Source organism: Apodemus sylvaticus, chromosome 22, assembly GCF_947179515.1.
Source record: "Apodemus sylvaticus chromosome 22, mApoSyl1.1, whole genome shotgun sequence".
Taxonomy (NCBI): Eukaryota; Metazoa; Chordata; class Mammalia; order Rodentia; family Muridae; genus Apodemus; species Apodemus sylvaticus.
Window position 1 is genome coordinate 15652572 of NC_067493.1, and position 22157 is coordinate 15674728.

The 22157-nt window shown below is 49.0% G+C and overlaps 1 protein-coding gene across 1 annotated transcript in view; it reads right to left on the bottom strand.

Annotated features, from left to right (window-relative positions):
* The window catches only part of LOC127673310 (uncharacterized), a 63230-nt gene that overhangs the window by 8860 nt on the left and 32213 nt on the right, over positions 1-22157 (bottom strand). Inside the window, exons 8-10 of the mRNA XM_052168887.1 lie at positions 11520-11565; positions 2067-2113; positions 1001-1092 (exon numbers count right to left, since the gene is read on the bottom strand). Of these exons, the coding sequence (XP_052024847.1) occupies positions 1001-1092; positions 2067-2113; positions 11520-11565 (185 nt within the window). The remainder of the gene's footprint in view (positions 1-1000; positions 1093-2066; positions 2114-11519; positions 11566-22157) is intronic.

A 22157-nucleotide genomic window follows, 5' to 3' on the forward strand; every position in this document is an offset into this window, starting at 1 on the left:
TCTGGAAGAGACGGGATTGGATCCCAGGATTATTGGAGAGAAACATTCGGAATGGTGGGGTGGGAGAAAGGTGCAGTAAGGGTAGCTCTGTGACCGGCCTCTGGAATACAGGCGGTGTCAGTCTGAATGAGAAACGAGACTCTCCCAGGCTGCTGTGATGCCCCCTCCCCCACCATTATGGACCCTCCCCCCAAGCCCCCAGAACCGTAAGCCAAAAGAAACTCTTTCTTCCGCAAGCTGTTTTCACTCAGAGTGTCTAATCACAGCCTCAGAAAAGTGACTAACACGTTTGACAGGAGTGGGAAACTCTTCTGCATGGTCCCTTTCTCTGTGTTTACCCCGTTCCGCTGTTTGGGTGCAGGAGAGGCTTGGTGTCTGAGGCGCCACATAGAGGCTGCCCCCCAAATACATCTATGACTTGGACAATTGTTCCAACTAGGATTTGAATAGCAAATGAACTTTCATTGCGAAAACTCACTGAACAGGGGGGATGTTGGTTACACACTGTCTTAGCGGTCTATCGAGGTGGAGAGACAACGTGACCCAGGCAACGCTTATAAAGACAAACGTGTAGTCAGGGCTGGCTTTACAGTTTCAGAGATTTAGCCGCTCTCATCACGGCAGGAAGCATGGTGGCATTCGGGCAGACATGGCGCTGGACAGGTAGCTGAGAGTTCTATACCTGGATCGGCAAATGAGAAAAGCACCAGGCCTAGCTTGAGCATTTGAAACCTCGGTCTTCACTGCCAGTGACATACTTTTTCCAACAAGGCCACACCCACCCCAACAGGCCACACCCCCTAATTCTTATCAAGTAGCCCCACTGCCCAATGACCAAACATTAAAATCTGTGAGCCTATGGGGGGGTCGTTCCTATTCAAAATACTCCCCACAGCTTGCTCACTCTGAGGTATGCAGCTAATTATCTGATCCTCTGGATATTTTATGCTTACGTGAAATACCCATCTTGATTTAATTTTTTTTTTTTTTTTGGTATTACTGATTTTATTATCATTTGCTTTGTTATATGGAGAACCGTTTCTTGAATAGATGAAGGAATCCAACTTTGGAGGTATGCTTGGTATTGTGGTGCTGTGAGAAAGAAAATAAGAAAGGAGAAAAAGAAAGCGCCTGAGTCCCCAGTGTGTGTGTGTGTCCGCACGCGCGCACGCATGTGCAGGTTCATATATCCACGTGTGTGAGGAGTCAGAGGTTGACATTAGGTACATTTTTCACTGGCCGTTCTTTCATTTGTTTCTTCTTCACAGACAGGGCTTCTCACTGAGCCTGAGAACTAAGGCTCCGTTAGGGTAGACTGTGTGGGGAACCGTCCCAAGCTATTCGGACTTATCCACAGCCCTAAGGTGGTGGCTGCCGTGAAGGAAGAACAATTAACTAGAGCCTTCCCCATGAGCTATCGGTGTGAAAAGATTCCCGAGAATACCACAAGATGTTCCTGCCCTAACCGCGGAATGTACCTGCGGGCGTTAACTCCAGGTGTCCCCTCCAGATGACCAGATGACCTCCTCACCTTCGACCCTTAGAGACGTCTCTGCCCTTCCCTCCTTTGTCTGGTGTGAAGGTTAATTCCTTCTCTGTAAGCCTTAAAACCCACTTACCTCCCCGACATTAAAAGGAAGCCTTGACATAACCCAGACTGACTTGTCTTTCTTAGCGTGCTTGGCTTCCCTTTTCTCTCCCCGCCATTATTGACCCTCAGGTAGTGCCTCTTCGAGACCCTGGAGTAACTGGACCTGCTGGACGGGTCAGACTGGCCTGCCAGCCTCCTCCAGGGATCCCCTGTCTCCATTCCAACCCCACTGCTGGAGTGATGCACACAGCATTCGTGTGGTGTTGGGGATCTGAACTCAAGTCCCCACATTTGAACAATAAACACTTTACTGAGTGAGCCATTTCCCCAAGCCCCTCGGCCGTCTTGAGAACATTTGGTTGAGTCTTTTACCCTATGATGCTGATACATATACAAAATACTGTGAGGAAAATTTTTGCTTTAAAAACATATGGCTCCGTTTCTTCTGCAATTGCATTTAAACTTCAATATTTACCTTAATAGTTCACCTACAGATGACAAAACCAGAATGTTCACATATCCCTGCAATCAATTTGAAAGAGAAAGAAAAGAATGAGCGAAAACTCAACATGTCCCGCTTGGTCTGCGAGTGCTAGAAGCACGCGCCCTCAGCATTAAAAGACACCAGCATTTCTCCATATGAAAGGAATGTGTGACTTTGCAGATGGCCGCCCTCTCCCCAAGTAGACGGGATGTCACATGCAGAGACACTGGGCTGCTATAACCCTGAGTGGGACATGAGCTCAGCCCGACTGCACCCGTCCAAGTGTGTCCCAGGGCACGGCCCTGTGGCACGCAGAGGACCTTGATCATGCCGGCACACACAGCACATGAACAGGGCTCAGGATTACATTTGATATGGTAGGAAACACTGGGTTAAGAGCAAGGTAAGTATAATAATCATGTAACTATATTTTAGTTTCAAAGAAAAAGGAAAACAACAACAAAAATACCCTTGCTGCTGTGGGGGGGGGGGCGGTATCTAACAGATTCTGTGTATTGCCGGTGGGGGTGGGGGTGGGGGAGGCTAGCATTTTCAATAATCATTCATAGATGGCATTGTATATTTTAGTACGTTAAATTACCATAACAATCTTGTAGTATTTATGAACATGGTGGTGGACACATGTAATCTTAGAACTCAGGAGGCTGAGGCAGAAGGATGATGATGAGTTCAAGTTCAGACTAGACATCAAAATGAGACATTATTTCCAAAAAAAAAAAAACCAATGATGATGCTGATGGTCATGTCATTTGGCTGCCAATTTTATGATTTCTGCTTTGTGTTTTTCTCCAAGATAGGAACAATGAGGTTGAATGATGGACAGGAGGCGATGGGAATTGTAATTTCCAGAGCAGGGCCATGTTGGGGGCCTTTGAATTCAGACAGATGAACTTAAGAAGCCAGAATCTTGGATGAGTCAGAACAGGTTGGTTTCTTGGTGGTTTGTGTCATTTCCTTCCTTCCTTCCTTCCTTCCTTCCTTCCTTCCTTCCTTCCTTCCTTCCTCTTTCCTTCCTTTCTTTTTCTTTCTTTTTCTTTCTTTCTTTCCTTTTTTAAAAATTTATTCATTTTATGTGTATGAATATCTGCATGTACAACTGCATGTCAGAAGAGGGAAGGGCATCAGGCCCCATTACAGACAGATGGCTGTGAGACACTGTGCGGTTGCTGGGAATTGAACTCAGGGCCTCTGGGAGAGTAGACAGTGTTCTTAACCCCTGAGTCATCTCTCCAGCCCTTGCATCCTTTTTCTTGATAAACTGCTGTGATCTAAACGCGATCTAGCCAGTAACAGGCTGCCATCTTGCTTTCTTACGGGGAAAGCAGCAGAGTTCTCTGCATTGGCATGGGTGAACAGATAGGTCACTGGAGAGGTCGGAATCTAGGGGATGGAGCCAAGTCCTCGGCCCAGGTCAGATGGATAGGAGGATATGAAGCTGGAATTCCCTTCCAAAGCAGCCAGACCTGACGCCCATATTTGCACCAGGCGGGAGGGAGGAGGGAAGGAGAAGGCAGCCTTTGGGGACAACCCAGTTGGGTGCTTCGCCCGCCATATTCCAAGCATAGGTCTCTAGGACACCAAGAAAGTGACAAGCTTTTGGAAGCTGATGAAACCGTGGAGCTTTGTGGCTGGCTGCATTAGGGGCCATAGGCTTGACTTTATAAGCATTCAGGATGGGGGGCTGGAGAGCTGGCTCAGCGGTTAAGAGCACTGAGTGCTCTTCCAGAGGTCATGAGTTCAATCCCCAGCAACCCCATGGTGGCTCACAACCGTCCGTAATGAGTCCTGACTCCCTCTTCTGGTGTCTGAAGACAGCTACAGTGTACTTACATATAATAAATAAATAAATCTTTAAAAGAAAAAGAGAGAGATGGGCTTTCAGGGGTATGTCATGCTTGGGTTTTTAAAAAGCTGAGCAGACTAGGACTCTGTGTCCCCAGAGTAGGTGGTTGTCTTTGTTAGGGTTTTGCTGCTGGGAAGGGACATGGCGAAGATAACTCTTTTTTTTTGTTTGTTTGTTTGTTTTTTTTGGGGGGGGGATTTGATTTTTTCGAGACAGGGTTTCTCTGTGTAGCCCTGGCTGTCCTGGAACTCACTCTGTAGACCAGGTTGGCCTCAAACTCAGAAATCCTCCCAGAGTGCTGGGATTACAGGCGTGCGCCACCACCGCCCGGCTCCAAGATAACTCTTTTAAAGGGAAACATTTAATTGAGCCTGGCTTACAGTTTCAGAGGTTCAGTCCATTATCATCATGGTAGGAAGCATGGCGGCATCCAGGCAGATACGGTGCTGGAGAAGGAGCCGAGAGTTCCACATCTTGATCTGAAGGCCTCCAGGAGAGACTGTCTTCCATGGGTTGCCTGGCACATACTGGCCAGACCTGAACATATATATGAGACCCCAAAGTCCCACCTCAACAGTGACACACCTCCTCCAACAAGGCCACACCGCCTAATAGGCCACACCCCTCCGACAAGGCCACACCTCCTCCGACAAGGCCACACCTCCGAATAGGGCACTTCCCATTTATTCAAACCTTGGCCTTCAAGGCTCCGCCAATGGAGCCTCCCATTCATTCATCATTTCCACTCCTGTGCTCTGAACTAGAGCTTCCTTCAGTCCACCTGGCTGCCCATTTCCTTCCCTGCCCACCAGGGCTGCGCCTGGTGTGTGGGCTGCCATCCTCTCCCTACCTGGAGTTGGTACTTGTATGGAGTTGGTTCGTAAAGGTCTCCTCCCTTGCCTCAGTTCAGTGACCACTTTCTCTGTGCCAATCCTGAGGATAACTATCCCAGGCCTGCTGTTACTAGTGTTAGTGCATTGGCATTCCTTCTAGGTTCCGCCCAACAGTTACCTAGCAACGGCCAGGTGGGAGCCTGGGATGCTATAAAAGAATTGCTTGGCCTCTCTTGACTCTCTCTCTCTCTCTCTCTCTCTCTCTCTCTTCTCTCTCTCTCTCTCTCCTCTCTCTCTCTCTCTCTCTCCCAACCCCCTTCTCATGCCTCAAGTAAACATTTTGTACTAGACCGGGGCATTTTATACTGGGGACCGGGGCACCCGCTAAGGCACACCCCCCACCGAAGCACACCGCACTTTACAAAACCTATCAGGGCGGGCTGTTGAGTTCATAATCACTAATTCAGTTACTTCCAAAAATAATTCAAAGAGGTAAATGTCTGTTTCCTTCTGAGGGACTAAGACAACCTTGGCCCAAATCACATCAGCATTTGACACCAAGTCAGAGTCTTTACCAGTCACTAAATATACAGACTTTTAAAAAAAAAAATCTTCCCGAAGGCTTTGATTGCAAAGCACATTTATTGTGTGATTCTCCCCCAGCCCCTTAAAGGGCCTAGTTAGGTACTGAACACATAATCTGTCTTCGATCCACTTACTGATTTGAGCTTCTGGCTTCCAGTCTTAACAATACTGTGACCCCAGATAAGCAATTTATAGAAACAACAGTCACCAAGATCATTTGCCCTGGTCAATGACGATGACAAACCACATCAGGACAAAGTGACCGGCAACATCCTGAAGAGAAACCTTCCCAGCCTCCGAGGGCTCCTTTTTATATCTTTCCTCTTTTGGAAGGAGAAAACCCAGATCAGACACTTGAGAACTCATTGTTATTCTGTAGTCAGGTGGCTTCCAACTTCCTTATTCAAACCACCCCTGGGGGCCTTGTGACTTTACCTGCTAAGGATTCTAACTCATCTTTCCAAACAAAGAGGCACCGGCATGTCAAACAACAACAGCCTTCCCTCAGCTGAGAGCTGCGGCCCCCTCCGACTGGTAGGATGGGCGAGCGCTTACCGTGCTCCCCAGCCCCCCACCCCAGGGCCCTGGGTGCCTATCTATGGGGTAATATTTACAGTGCTGGATGGCTGGGCCCTGTGGAGCTTAATGGGCTTCTTAATAAAGGCAGGCTTCATTAAGACAGAGAGCGCGGGGCGCCGTGCCCTTGCTTTGGAGGCGAAGACAGCCCACACAAGACGAATGCTCTCCCTCGCTTGGAAATCATGCGGGTCAAGTGCCTTGTCACGCATTAACAGCCTTTAAGTTGCTAGGCAGATCGAGAGGAGCCCGAGCGGATAAGCCAAGGCGGAGGAATTATGCGATCCATCCTGGTAGCACAAACGCGGGAGCACAGAGCTGCCTTTAAACAAAGTAATTTGCTAAATGAGCGGCTGGCGGTTTTCCAGATGGCCAATGTGACTCGAGCTTGGATGAATCCTTTCTTCAATCACGCGTCTGTCTGGACTGAGGCATGAAAGGCCAGGTTAGAGCCACTGCAGTGGCTGCTGTAGCTTTGAAGCCCTTATGTAAATTCTCCTGGTGTGGAACTCGGCAGCTCCACAGAGGCAGCTGGCGCGGGTGTTCTGGCTCTGGTGGCTTGGGATGCTGCTAAGACAACTGCTTCTTAGCAGGGAGGACAGCTACCTCAGAACAGGGCTTCTCTGTCTGCCTACCCACACTAGGGCAGGTGACCTTAGTACCAGACGAAACTGGAGTTGAAGGCTAAGATGCAGAAATGTTGTCATTTTAAATATGAATTATTATTAGCCGGGAGGTGGTGGCAGGTGGTGGTGGTGCACGGCTGTAACCCCAGCACTCTGGGAGGCAGAGACAGGCGGATTTCTGAGTTCGAGGCCAGCCTGGTCTACAGAGTGAGTTCCCGGACAGCCAGGGCTATACAGAGAAACCCTGTCTCAACAAAACCAAATCCCCAAAACAAAAACAAAAACAAAAAAACCCAAACCAACCAAACAAATAAATATGAATTATTAAGAATCACTTAAAATCATTTCGTAAGTTTTGTCTTTTTTCCCTCAGTTCTGAAAACTGAACCCAGGACCTTTATCCGTGTTAGGTAAGCATTCTGTCATGGAGGTCCACCCCAGACCTCTAGGTCAGTTTGAAAAATGCCCAAGATAGATGGGAGAAAAAAATCCACCTTAATTTTAATTTAGATTTAATGAAGTTGTAAATAAGCTTGTAACTTTCAGAGGTAGTGTCTCTCAGCTGTCCTCTCCCCACCAAATTGTCTCTCTGTTTGAGGACTTGGCTAGAGACAATGATGATCATTCAGTCCTGGGATGTCAAGGTCTATGAAACACAGTGACTGACTGAGACCAGGTGGTCTAGAGCCACCCGAGGGGCACGGGCCACACTGTAACATCGTGCACGGCTGGCATAAATAAATAAATAATAAATAATAAATAAATAACTAAATAAATAAATAAATAAATAAATAAATAAGCAAGCAAGTCTACAAACTGGTTTCCCTGTGCCAAGCTGAACCTCCTGAGGCAAACTTGATTTGGAGTAGAGGGAGTCCTTTAGCAGCCCTTGGGATTTCTGTTTGGTTGCTAAGCAGCCTGGCCCCACACCACGACGGAAGCCACGGGCCAGACAGTAGCTTTCCCCTTCACACTAAGCCTTGCTCAGAGTTCATTTCTGACTCAAAAGGAAAGTTTAAAACAATGAGTCACCAGTAGAAGTTTCTGTGGCACGCTGGGGGAAACTACAGTTTGCTGAGGAAGGTTCCCCAGATCACCTTGTGTACTGAGGTTTCGGATCCACACAGGGTGGAAAATTTTGTTGCCTGAGTTCTATTTCCTGGTGTATGCTTGAATGGTTTCCTCTCCAAAAAGTTTCCTATCACTGGGACTAACTGACCCACAGCCCGGTGTAAACAAATTCACCGAAGAGAGATGCTAGGGAGGAGGGCGGCGTGGTTCTCTGATTATCTCACAGGGACACAGGTTGCCCCAACCAATCACAGTCTCTCTTCAAGTTCCGCAACAGGGTCGCAAATCCTAGAACATTTTCTGAGCGATGATGTTCTCAATGTACAGGTGAGAGCTGTCCCACCCGCAGCACTGCTTTAGGGTGTGGTTGGGTGTGGTCAGGTGTGGTCGGGTGTGGTTGGGTTGGCCTAGACTTTCCCACTAAGGTCTGGATGGCAGCAGTAGAAAGGAGTTGGTACAGTCCTCAGAGTCACAGGTGGACAAGGAAGGCATTGAACTCTGGCACAGTTCCATTTTTAAAACGTCCTAGCAATAAGAAAATCCTGTAGAAACTATAAAAGTTGTGTACTGATAGGCTGGGGAGGCGGCTCAGTGGTTAGGGGCACTGGCAGCTCTTCCAGAGGACCAGGTTCAGCTCCCAGCACCCATATGACAGTATTCAGCTCCTGCAGTAACTCCAGTCCCAGGGGATCTGATGCCCTCTCCTGGCCTCTACAGGTACTGCATGGATGTGTGCACAGACACACATCAGGCAGGAAATAAAGGAAATAAATCAAAAGTGTTTATAAGTTTATAAGTATATTAGTTGAGGGCTGGAGAGATGGCTCAGCAGTTAAGAGTACACACTGCCTCTTTCAGAGGATCCAGGTCAGTTCTCAGCACCCACACCTCTAACTCCAACTCCAGGGCATCCAGCGCCCTCTACTGGTCTCTGAAGCTACCTGCACCCATGTGCCCATACACACACACAGACCCACATAATGAAAAATAACAAGTCTTTGTTTTTTTTTCCTTTTTAAACGAAGCAGATCCCTTAATAAAGTCCCTGTGGCACAGCCGCAGACCGCTGGCAGCTGCCTTTTAGTGCATGCTGTGAGTCTCAGCTCCGGAGACACTGCAAGGACAGTCACTCAGGAAGCAGCCTCACAAGTGTGGTGATAAAGAAGGTCCCTTGTTACAAATGTAGCTCCTCTTATGCTAAGTATGACTGGGTCCCTGGTGCTATGGATACAGGACAACAAAGAACTATGCAAATTGTGAAGCCTCTGATATCTACCAGAGCAGGGTCAGGAGACATATTAGATGACAAAGCAGGCTCAGTTACTGCTTCGGCCTTACAAAGAATCTTGTTTCTCTTTCACATAACCCCGAAGCTCAGCGAAATGCCAACCTGAGATACTTAACACTACATTCATTTTAAACCTTTTCCCAGACTAAGGGGAAAAAAATTTTTTTTTGAATGATCATCAAATGAGGTCTTAAATATGGTTTGAAAAATGCCATGACTTTTTAACATTCAAACGCAGCTCCACAAAGTCACCCGTGATTGACATTTTCTTCCATCTCAGGGCTGCTAATTAAGAGGCACAGATACGAGCAGCAGAGATGAAATCAGCAGGGGCTGCAAGCCATTCTTAAAATAAAACGCAACCTCGATTTGCTTAAATCCTAAATCAGCAGACACGGGGCGCCTATCATGTCATTCTCGCGGACGCCACTAGGGGGCAGTGGATGATTGCGTCTCCAACTGGAGGGCGCTCGTGATGGCTGCTATCTATGCACTTCAAGTGTGGCAGGCACTTCACACAATGATCAGAGCTGCAGTGGTGACAGGTAGGGAGCAACCAGCCATCGCTCCCAGCGTGTCTGTCAGGAGGATAAGGTGAAATGGGTCATTTGCATTTTCAGCGATGAGCTTGCTTTCTAATGAGCAGCCGGCGCTGCCTGGACCGGTTCTGGCTTCCCTCCCTGGCTTGTGTTGGAAGGCAGTAACCAGGCCATACCCAGGAAAGCATCCAAGAAGCAGCAGAGAAAGGGAACTCCACTCACAGGGCTTGGCTGCCACAGGACACCGAGGGCACAGAGAGGCTTCCCTCTGCCACATAGTCCTGCCAGCTTCCATTTGGAGAATTCCAGCCCGGAGGCTGTGTGGCCCAAATCCAGGGCACCGACCCCGTCTTTATGAATGGTGCGCCCTACAGCAGGGCGGCATATTGCTTGTCCCCGCTTCTACCGCGTGGGGCTTGGGTTGCAGGTCTCTGTAGGATTAAATATGGAGCGTGCATGCGTTCGTGTGTGTGTGTGTGTGTGTGTGTGTGTGTGTGTGTGCATGTCTGCTTTTTCTCCTCCTAAGAAAAACCTCTGTGTGAAAACATTTCAAGTACCACAGAGAGACAGTGCGGTGCCCGAGAGAGACTGGGAAGTGGGGGCGGGTGTAATTCTATGCAAACTCCATTCCCTCCTGACCCGCCTAAATCAGCTCACCAGGAGGAGTCTAGAAAATCCAGTCATCCACTCAGTCTCCTCTGCTGGGGGAATCTGCATTTAAGCCTTATTTCTAATGAAGCAAAAGGCAGCTGAAGGATTTCTCTGTCTTGGCTGAGTAAAGACCTATGGGGGAGGGGGAGGGCAACCTCCCTCCCTCTTTTACCAGCAGGACTCCAGGGATTTTAGATAGGGTCCTCTATTCCTAGCCTGTGTCTTCAAGTATTTGTTTAACGGGGCCATTTTCTTTCTTTCTTTTCTTTTCTTTTCCTTTCTTTTCTTTTCTTTTCTTTTTTTCTTTTTTTTTTTTTTTCCCCAGAGCTGAGGACCGAACCCAGGGCCTTGTGCTTGCTAAACAAGCACTCCACCACTGAGCTAAGTCCCCAACCCCAGAAGGGTTATTTCTTAAATCTTTTTTGTTTGTTTGTTTGTTTTTTGTTTTTTGTTTTTTGTTTTTTCGAGACAGGGTTTCTCTGTGTAGCCCTGGCTGTCCTGGAACTCACTCTGTAGACCAGGCTGGCCTCGAACTCAGAAATCTGCCTGCCTCTGCCTCCCAGAGTGCTGGGATTATAGGCGTGCTCCACCACCACCCGGCGGACATTTTTTAAAAAAGATTTATTTATTATTATATCTAAGCACACTGTAGCTGTCTTCATACACCAGAAGAGGGCGTCAGATCTCATTACAGATGGCTGTGAGCCACCATGTGGTTGCTGGGATTTGAACTCAGGATCTTTGGAAGAGCAGTCAATGCTCTTAACCGCTGAGCCCTCACTCCAGCCCCAAGGGGGACATTTTTGTTGCTGATCATTAAAACCTGGAACTAAGGGCCACCCATCTCTGGAACACAGAACCTTGGGGAAACTGCATAGCTGCTCTGTACCTCATTTTCTTCATTCTTATAAGTAGTTATGATGACCTCTGCCATGTGGGGTGTAGTGATGTGAGTAGAGCATCTGGCTTCTTAGTGAGCACAATGGGCATATTAGTGGACATGATTTGTATGTTAGAGAGCACCACCCCACAAGTTAGGGAGCACCACCCGGCATGTTAGGGAGCACCACCCAGCATGTTAGGGAGCACCACCCAGCATGTTAGGGAGCACCACCCAGCATGTTAGGGAGCATCGCCCCACAAGTTAGGGAGCACCACCCAGCATGTTAAGGAGTATCACTCACCTTAGTGAGCACCCCTTGAGTGTTAGGGAGCACCACACAGGTTAGTGAGCACCACTCATGTGCTCTCTGAATGTTCTTCTCACCCCACCTTGTCTGCCTTTCTTTTTTCCTTATTGGTCTGTCTCAGGTTCAGGACACAGATACTCCCTGGAAGTACCCCCACTTCATCCCCGGAAAGCACAGTAGACATCATTCTAGTTCTTGACCCAGTGCGCCCCCACACCTACCTGGTCATCGCCATAGAGGATCAGGCACTTGTCAGGCTCCATGAAGCTAAAGCAAAGACAGAAACACAAAACATCTTCAGACAGGGCCTGGGGAACCAGAGCTGCAGCAAGCCGCATTTGTCACAGTCCTGGGAGCAGACTTGTTTGCCAGGATGTGAAGTGTTTTTTAGCTCTCTTTAATCATCTTCTTCTGCTATGCAAATTTATGATTTAAAAAAAATAATAACATTTAATAAATAACCAGTGCAGCTGTGGAGCTGAGAGACCCGTGGGAAGATGCCTGGACCAGTGGGCTTTCTGAGTCGGCTATGTGCCATCTCAGTGGCCTGGAAGGAGGCTTGGGGACTCCCCGGACATGGCCACCCACCCATCTGCCCCATCGGAAGGAGGTGTGAGGGGAAATTCGTTCGAGTGGCTGTCTAACTTCAGATGCCATCATGTTTTGGGGGCATCTAGAATTTAGAGGAGGAATTCTCCGGGTGGAGAAAGACTTGAGTAGGGTGGGGCTGTCTCAGGGCAGATGACAGGCAGAGGAGAGAGGAGAGAGGGGAACCTTGCTGAGGACTTGAAGCGGCATGACAAGCCCCAGGACTGTACAGAACTCCGACAATGCCGGCTGGATAGGAGGGGGTGATGGCACCAGCTACATCCAGGGGTCACCTGTGGTCACTGCAAGGCTTGGTGGCCATGGCGTGATTCCACTAAATGGTCAGACGTCAGTGAATACCAGCTTTTGTCAGTTCTACACAGAGAGGTTCCAGTGAAGATGTTTCTTTCTTGGGTCAACCTCTGACCCAAGCCTGTCTCTGGGACACTTTAGTCAGTTATCCTCTTAGGCACTGCATATACCCCACACTGAATGCTGTTTCCATGCATTTCTGGAAATCTGGGCAGCTCAAGGAGAAAGATGCTGTTTGTTTCTTAAGATTGTCAAGGGTAGCTGTGCGGTGGTGGCGCACACCTTTAATCCCAGCACTTGGGAGGCAGAGACAGGCAGATTTCTGAGTTGGAGGCCAGCCTGGTCTACAGAGTGAGTTCCAGGACAGCCAGGGCTACATAGAGAAACCCTGTCTCGAAAAACAGAATAAAACAAAAGAAAAGATTGTCGAGGGTATTAAGGACTATATTTCTTTATTGATTTTTAAATTAGTATATATATATTTCCCTTTTCCTCTCTATGTGAAGCATGTGTTAGAATTCTATTGTGCACTCTCTTCTGTCTTCGCCACTGTAAGTATTTCTGATTTCTCTTTTGGGCAGGGGTGCGATTATAAATGAAACCACCTTTTGCCTATCTTAGATGTTCAGGCATCTTAGCCCTTTATAACGTAAAAAAATTAAAAAATCCTGACACTCCATCCTTGTGAATTCTGTCTCTCACCTTTGCCTTACCATCCTGAGCTTGCAAACAGACTTTTTTCACCCCCACCAAGACGAAGAAATTCTCCTGACTCACCACGGAACCACAGGCCTTTAAATCCCAGGACTCATTAGAAGACGCAAGTGAACTCTGTGAGTTCGAGGTCAGCCTGGTCTACATATCAGGCTAGCCAGGCCTATACCATGTGACCCTATCTCAAATGCAAAATAATAATAATAAACCAACAAAGAGAAATTCTTTATATGTTCTCCTGCCATACAGCTTAAAAATTTTTAGATCTTTGCCTTACTTGGACTTTTATTTATTTATTTTGTTAGCATGTAAGCATTAGGTTTCGTTATGACATTTTTTCCAAAAGGATTTTTGCTTTGCTTTTTTCTTTCCTCCCCCTTCTCTTTCAGCCCTTCCCTCCTTTGGCCTTAGCACTTTCATGTCACTTGTGCCTGGAATTTACTGTCCTACTTAACACAGGGGCTCGATTTCTTCCCTAGATAATATGCGCTCCACATTGCTTCTTTGCACCCGAGCAAGGCTCTACAGGCAAACCAGCTCCAAGCAGGCCTCCTGCAGTGGCTTCTGCCTCGAGTTCTCACTTCTCTCAGTGACTGGACTGTGACCCCTAAGCTGAAATGAAGATTTCTCTCCTCTGGGTTATTTCGGGAATGGAATTTGTCACGGAGGCAGGATAAAGCTGAAAACACCTGCCAATATATCTTGGTGATTTCGGTTATTAGTTTTAAACAGTTCTCGTGGTCTACTGGTCTTTCAGTTCCTTAATCTCATGCCTCTTCAGAGCCCTGCCTTCCACCATAAGTCAGCCACTGTCCTTGCCTTGACCTTGTCATTGGCAGTCATGGGGACACTCTCTTCTTACCTGGCTCTGATGCGTAAGATCACACACAGTGACCCCCTTGGCGCAGCCCCCACTTCCTGCGTGGTCGGAACCCCACAGCCACTTCCCTCTACACTCGTGGCCCCCTCACTCCTCTTCCTTGGGTGTCCTTGCTTAGTAAAGCAGCCCTCTAGGTTAAGCCCGGCTTGATTTGCCTTCCTCCATATGCAAATGCGGCTGGAGACAAACCACAGAACCGCGTGGCTTGTCATCAAATTCACGGCCACAAACCACTAACGGGTTCTGAGTGCTTATCTTCATTCTCTGAGCCTGGCTCGTCTCCCCTTCCCCGTGCACATCTCCACCACCTCATCTTCAGGGCCCATTTGCAGATAGGAGCTGTCCTAGACAGCATCTCTTGTTGCTCTTGTTGAGCTGAAGAGGGCAGGCTTTGCGAAGAGGGTCTCTTGCGTCTTACAGCTTACAGTTCGTTATTAAGAGAAGCCAAGGGCAAGAATTCCAGGCAGGAGCCTGGAGGCAGAATTTGAAAGCAGAGGACATGGAGAACGGCGCTTACTGGCTTGCTCTCCCCGCTAGTGTGCTTGGGCAGTTCTCTCCTACAACCCAGGCCCGCCTGCCTGCCACGCCCACAGTGGGCTGGTCCCTCACACATCAATCATCCATGAGGAAAACGGCCAGTATGAAGTGGTCAATCCCTCAGCTGAGGTTCCCTCTTCTCAGGTGACTCTAGCTTGTGCCAAATTGACAAAAACTAACCAGCACGGGAACTTTCTAGAACATGGAGAAATTGCCCCAAACATGCAGAGTTGTGTCCGGACCCTCCAGGCAGACCAGCCCTGCTACCCAAGAAGCCGGTTCTGACGCATGCATTAGGTCCCACCCGATCTCGCCAGGGTTATAGCTCAGCCTCTTTCCTCTCTTCTTTCCTCTCTTCTGCATTGTACAGTTTTCCAGTTTTTACTGGATTCTTCCCTCTAGTGCATAAGCACATGCCATTTCTCCCACTAGGGAAAAGAAGAGAGGCGTTGTAATACTGTTTTTGTCTTATCGTTTCCCATGGTCCTTTGACAGCTCCCATAGCAACTGCCCCACAGACAGCAGCGGTCTCCGTGCTGACAGAGTTCACGAAAAAAACGTTCAATCCTCTTCTTTCCAGCAGTTGCCCGTGATCCTGACCTCCCCGGGCTCAGCCCTCACTTGCTGCTACTGCTAAGAACTGTCAATCACAATGCTTTAACTCCAGTTCTTTGAACTAATGCACGCGCGCTCACACACACAGACATACACACAGAAACACACACTGACACACACAGACACACACTGACACATACAGAGACATACACACTGACACACAGACACACCCTGACACACACACACACACACACACACTGACACACACAGAAACACATATTGACACACACACAGACAAACACACAGAAACACACACTGACACACACAGACACACACTGACACACACAGACACTGACACATACAGAGACATACACTGACACACACACACCCTGACACACATGAACACACCCTGACACACACACACTGACACACACAGAAACACATATTGACACACATAGACATACACACAGAAATACACACTGACACACACAGACACACACCGACACACAAAGAGATATACACAGACACACACTGACACACAAAGAGATATACACAGACACACACACGCGCGCATACACACGCACACACTGACATACACAGATACACACAGAGATATACACAGACACATATGCACACACATACACTGACACACACACAGACACACATACACATACAGACAGACACAGAGACACACACAGAGACACAGACACACACACACACACACACACACACACACACATACACAGAGACACTCTGTATTTCTAATGCCCTAAACTTGCTGCTCTTAGTCCTTGGCATTGGTCTTAAGATTGATTTTATGCATATGTGTGCACACATGTGCTCCATATGCACACAGGTACCCATGTGGTCCAGAAGAGGGTATCAGGTCCCCTGGAACTGGAGTCATGAGTTGGTCGGTACATGGGTGCTGGGAACTGAACCAGAGTCCTCTGCAAGAACATCACGGCCATCTCTCCAGCTCCTGTTTGACGTTTCTAGCATCCTGACTGATGGCGTATTATCTGGGTGGTTACAATCAGCCGTGGTTCTCAGCCTCCCTAAGCCTGGGACCCTTTAATACACTTCCCTATGCTGTAGGAACCACATTAGTTTTGCTGCTACTTTATAACTCTAACTTTATTGTTATGAATCTTATGTAAATATCTGTGCTTTCCAGTGGTCTTAGGTGACCCCTGTGAAAGGGTCATTTGACCACCAAAGGGGTCCCGACCCACAGGTTGAGAAATGCTGATCTAGGGGTTGGCCTCTACCCATGTGGGGTTTCCACCCATCTCCCTCATTAATGTTTTACAAGTGCAGGGAATAATGGCAGGCTCTCAAGGGCTTTATCAACCCACAAGCAATTCCAAGCCACCGCACGCACTGCCTGTACACACCGGATGTGCTAATGCTGCCCAGCCACCAGACTCACCTGCCCCCCCAGGGGGCCACTGACCCCCCCAGGTCTTCCCTCCAGGTCTTCCCACAATGCTGTTCTGACACAGACAGAGCGCTGTGACATACCTGCCACTCTGGTCCCTCCTATGCCACCTGGCTCCCCCCAACCCTCACTCTCTCTGAGACGTGCTGATTTAGCACAGCATATGCTCATCTTGTCCCACTCCGACCTGAGCTACTGAGCCCAGCAGGCTTAATTCCCCTCCCTGCATTCTTGTCAGCACAGAAGAGATGGGGACCCCTGCTTTTGGTGGGGAAGTCGCTCATAAGGCTCTCCTTGTTGTCCGCGTGTCCATCAACATGCAGGACGGAGCTTCATCTAGTGATTGAATGGTCCAGCCCAACCTTGGGCATCATACGACTTGTAGATTCCCAGAAGTCTACTATTCGCTGTGGCTGCTTGAAGAGAGGGCCATCTGGATCCAATCCTGTCTCAGCCCTAGGACTCCTGCTGTATCTCTGTAGCTCTGCCCCACTAACACACATACCCGTGGCTTTCCAGATGTCTTATCCCTACGTGCCACTCACCCACCCTAGGTTGCTGTCCTACCCATTTCTGGTGTGAGAACTGTGAACAAAAGCGCCCTGGGGGAGGGGCAAGGAAAGAGTTCATTACATCTTACGAGTTGCAGTCCCTCCTTGTAACCAAGGGTGGAAATTCAAGGCAGGAGTCTGGAGGTAGAAATGGAAGCAGAGGCACGGAGGGTCAGTCGCATTGCCATGAGCAAAATGGAAGCCATAACAATGTTTATCAGGCTTGCAGCTTCCAAGGGTTCAGCCCCCAGCAGTGGGGAGAGCATGGTGGCGCGGGAGTTATCTGACTCTGGCATCCTGGGAGCAGAGCAAAGCAACTCCCACTATGGCTGCCAGGAAGCAGAGCAGAAAGGGCCCCAAAGGCACGTCTCCAGTTACTTACCTCCACCGAGGAGGCTGCCAGGAAATCAAACTCTCCATTACGTGAGAGTCCTTGTGGTCTTATGGTCTCTGGAAACTCCCCCAGACACGCTCAAAGGTGAGCATTACTAATTGACCAAGCATTTATTAATCTGATCAGGTTGCCGATCAAATCGTCTGCTTGCGTCTTGCTTCCAATTCAATGAGGGTGGCATTTAGCACAGGCCCTGGCAGGTTCTGGGAACTTTTCCAAACCCATCCATTCTTCATTCTAGACCTTTGGGGCATAATGGATTAGGACTCTCCTATCATGACGTGCATGCATGCATGTGTGTGTGTGTGTGTGTGTGTGTGTGTGTGTGTGTGACGGGGTGTGTGCGTAAAATAAGAAGCTGATCGTAATGTACATAAGAGAGTCATGTGATGGAAGGCGGTGTGGAGGTAAACGAAGCAGGTGAGAGTCACAAAGAATTCCGGGTCTGGGGGTGGGGGGACGGCCTCTCTGGGCAGGATACGCAGAGTGAGGAGCACAGGCGGGATGGGGTGGGGTGGGGTGTGGTCTTCCAAGATAATGATGAACGCAAAGGCTCTGCTCTGGTGCCTGGGAGTATGGGGTGTCGGAAGAATACAAGGAGAGGGTGTCCTGCAGCAAAGTGAGTGAGCAGAGGTCAGGGAGAACAAGGGCGTGGTGGCTCGGCAGGCAGGCCTAGTGGGAAGATCTTCCCAAGAGTAAAGGAGCCCTCTAAGCTGGAGGGAAACCGGTGAGGAAGAACTACAAGAAAGGGAGACAAGAGAAGGCTGTGGGGTGCCGGCTGTGGGGGCCAGCTACAGGTGCCAGCTGTGGAGTACTGTGGGGAGGAAGGCAGTGAGCATCCAATGAGGAGTGACCGTGAATGTGAAATGACCCTCACAGGCTTCCATACTGTGTTTGGTCTCCAGCTGCTGGTGCCATTTGGGAAGGTAATAAGAGTCCGTAAGAGGAGGGTCCAACTGGAGTTAAGTTGTGGAGAGAGTATTTTGTGTATTGTATAGATGTGTTACCTGTCAATTAAAAGCCTATGGCCTATAGGAAAGGGTAGAATCGAAGGCGGGGCATCGGGAGGCAGAAAGGACTCTGGGATAGGGCCAGGTGCAGGAGAGTCATCTGGGACGATGGAACTAGACGACCACGTGGTACTTGAGCACAGGTAACCAGCCACGTGGCAGAATGTAGATCGGGGTAGGTGGATTTCATTAAGTTATAATCTGGAGAGAAGGGTCTAGCTCTATGGCCAAGGTATATGTAAATATATTTTGAGTCTGAGTCTTATTTCTGGGAGGATGAGGCTGGGAGGCAGAACCAGACCCAACTTCTACAGAAAGTCACTGGGCATGCGCTTCATTTGGGTTACAGTTAGAGCCGGTGGCTTCCCGTCTACCACGACTGAGCAGTCTCCTACTGCACACCCATCTGCCATGATATTCAGCCTCATCTTAGGTCTGAAGTAATGGATGCAGCTGACTAGGGGGATGCCTCTGAACTGTGAACGAGATGTGACGGAAAGCTAATGCTACACGGAGGCAGAAAGAGGCTGGCGGGAGCCACGGTGTGCGGCGGAGCCTCAGGTTGAATGATGCAAGCCTTTGTCAAGCAGTGTGGCCCATGTGTTGAGAACATGTGCCCTCCCCTAGGACGTCACCACTTCAGGATGGCAGGACCTTCCGAGATGGGGATTCTGAGAAGTCTTTAGCCCCTGGGGGGTGTGTGTGGTGCGGTGTGTATGACTCTGAAGGAGTCATGAGACTTGTCGTCTCTTCCTTTGGGCTTTGTTCAACCATATACTACAGTGCAATGCCCCCACTGGTCCATAACTGGTCCAATACTAACATCTCTAAAACTGAGAAACCCAAATAACCTTTTGCCTCTTATAAGTTGATTATCCCAACTACTACGTCATGGTGACAGAAAGCTGCTAATTCTATGGTCAGTTAATCAAGAGCAGATGATGTCCTATTAAGGGGCCCTAGAAGTAAGACAACGTCACTGAGGAAACCCTGAAGTAGCTGATATTATTAGCAGTGGTAGAAACTCAAAAGAGGAATGAAATTAAGTTTTGGGAAGTAGGGTACATTCTACGGACTGAAATCCATACCCGCTACAGGACCTTTGGGACACGCAAACAAGCCACAGCGTGAAGTGGGCTTTTGCCTCTGGGTACTGGTGTGATTTTTTTTTCCCCAGAAGATTCTTTAAAGAACTGGAAAGAATAGACTGAAGTGGAGATTTCTGCCCACCTCCCAAACAGCCTCTGGCTCTACTTCAGAGAATAAAATGGCCCAGTGCTTTAAGAGACACAGACTCCAAAGACAGTTTGCACTCACCCCCGCCCCAGAAATGCACCCCTCTCAGTCAAAGAGCCCAGAAATTATTCACATTGGTCTAAAGCTCTGGCAAGAAGCCAAAGCCCGGGAGAATTCGGGCAGCCTGCCTGTTTCATGGGCCCCTTAGCAAGAGCAAACCTCACAGGCAGTAGCCATGCTGGATCTCCTTTTAAGATCGGAGGAGGCCAAATTTAGACCGGGAAGGTCCTTCTGGAGGGGTTTCTCAGCTGTGCTCACTAGTCTATACACATTACCGTTGATATAGAAGACAAAGGAAACCATCTCATTTGGGAGCTGAGGCTGACAAAGGTGAATTTACTTAACTAGCTTCAAGTGCAGGGATGGGCAAGAGCTTCGGCCTGTCAGACACCCTGGGTTCAGTGCGCTCAGGGCAGGATGAGCTCCGAGCGAGGCCACTGGGAGAGCAGGGCCTTGAGAAGCTGCAAATGCCCAGCTGTGTCTGGACCGAGTCCAGTTTCTGTTTCTTTGAACTTTTCAGAATTGCAGGAAAGGTAGGAGAGGCAATTTCTGACATATGGCAGTATTCGGAATCCTGGTGACCTCACCACCTCCACACTGAAATGCTTTTGATTTCCAAAGAGCCTTTCTTCTTTTTCTTCTCCCCCCTATGGGATGCAGAAGGATGAATTACAAAACAAACCCTCTGGTTCCCTCTTCAAGATAGAGAGGATCATTGACTCCTGTTATGAAAGGTGAGGAAGTGATTGAGGCAGATGGGAAACTGTCGACAAGGGGCCATTGGCCCTTTCAGAGCATATGAAAGAGGCAGAGGCCACTCTGATTACGGCGCACACCGAAATGTCTCTGGTTACTGCCATTAGATCTTTTCTAGACTGCCAGAAATAACAACCCCCACGCGTGGCCCAACTAAGGAAAGACAGGAGGTCATCTTTGGTTTAGTGTGTGCTTATTATGAACAAAATTAATGGTACCATAGCCTAGAGGGTCAGCCAGGGCCAGGCCAGTTAGGTGCTGAGGCTCATTTTGTCGAATCTTGAGAGAACCAGAGCGTGTCTTAAACACTACCCAAGTGGACCAGAATCCATTAGACAGCCTGTTCACATTTGCATTTCATAGATGCTAAGAGGGGGTGCAGCCCCCGCGCCAGGCCTCGGTGAACGCAAAAGGCTCACTGCGGTTGGAGTCAAAGCCCACTGGAGCTGCTGAAGGCTCTTGAGTACAATCGGACTCACCCAGAGCCTGGGCTCTAGAAGCAGACCTACCAACTAGCAGGGGTAAGGAAGGAAGGGGGGGTCTCAGATGGGGATTCACGAGAGGGCAGTGTTACAGAAATGAGGGGACAGACAAGACGAAGTTGAAGGCGAGAAAGAGACCACTCCAGGAAATTCGAGGTCAAACGTGAACGACCAAAGGGGAGTGAAGTCGTCCGTCACGCACATGCGCAAATACGGTGGTGTGCGCGTGCGCGTGCGCGCGTGTCTTTTTCAGTTCCTCTAACTCAGTTTTCTGAGATTGGGCCTCTACTGAACCTGCCATGAGCTGTCTGAGCTCCAGGGATTTGTCTCTGCATTCCCAGCTCTGGGATTTGTTATATGGCCACCATATGCGGGTTTTTTTTTTTTCTTTTTTTCTTTTTTGTGGGGATCTGGTCCTCTGGCTTACACAGCAAGCAAGGTCCGAACCATCTCCCCAGTCTCTGGTATTTATACTTCATCGTCACTCTCCTCGTACTCATATCCTCACTACTTGAAGGACACAAAGATACCAAGTCCAGAAAGGTGTCTGGCCCACAGTGGTCCCACCGTCATCTTTGTTTTGTCTCTGTGATACGAGACAGGGGGTGCCCATGTTGGCACTAGAGATAAAAATAAAATATTCTGGGTCTCAGAGAAGAAATTAATTTCAGTTTAGAGGATTAGCAAAGGCTTTGAGGAAAAGACGTATCTGAGTCGGATTTGGGGCTGGTGGGATGCCAGAGATCAGAGGTGGCTGGGCAGTGTGTGGGCAGGGAGAGGGTACCGAACAGGACGCTGAGTTGATGCTGCTCATGGGTGCGGGGAGAGGCAAACGTCGGGGGTGGGGGTGGGGGTGGGGGTGGGGGTGGGGGGGTTGGTAGCTGAGCCTGAGGAGGAGGGGGTAGGCACAGAGTGTAAACAGTGAGGAGGCAGAAAATTGGGAGAATGATCTGTGCTAGAGACAGGGACTTGGGAGTCGTGAGCATCGTGGTGGTATTTAAAAGTGAGATCAGAGGAGATTGCCGAAGGGAGGACAAGGGACCCGGAATAGGAACTGAGCATGCTCCAAGGGTGTGCCGTCTGTGAGAAGGGGAGGAGTCTGCAAAGGGGAGCTGGGAAAGGATGCCCAGAAGACAGAAAGAATGTGGGGAGTGGAGAGGGAAGGCCAAGGACTCTGATAAACACCTTGACCAAGGCACTTCCGGAAGGGAGGGTTTACTTCCCTTCGGCTCCAGACTGTTACAGAGTCCACCATGACAGGGAAGCAGGCAGCAGACACGCTGGCTGGAGCAGACGCTGAGAGCTCACATATTGAGGCAGAGAGGCGCACCGGTAAGGGCACC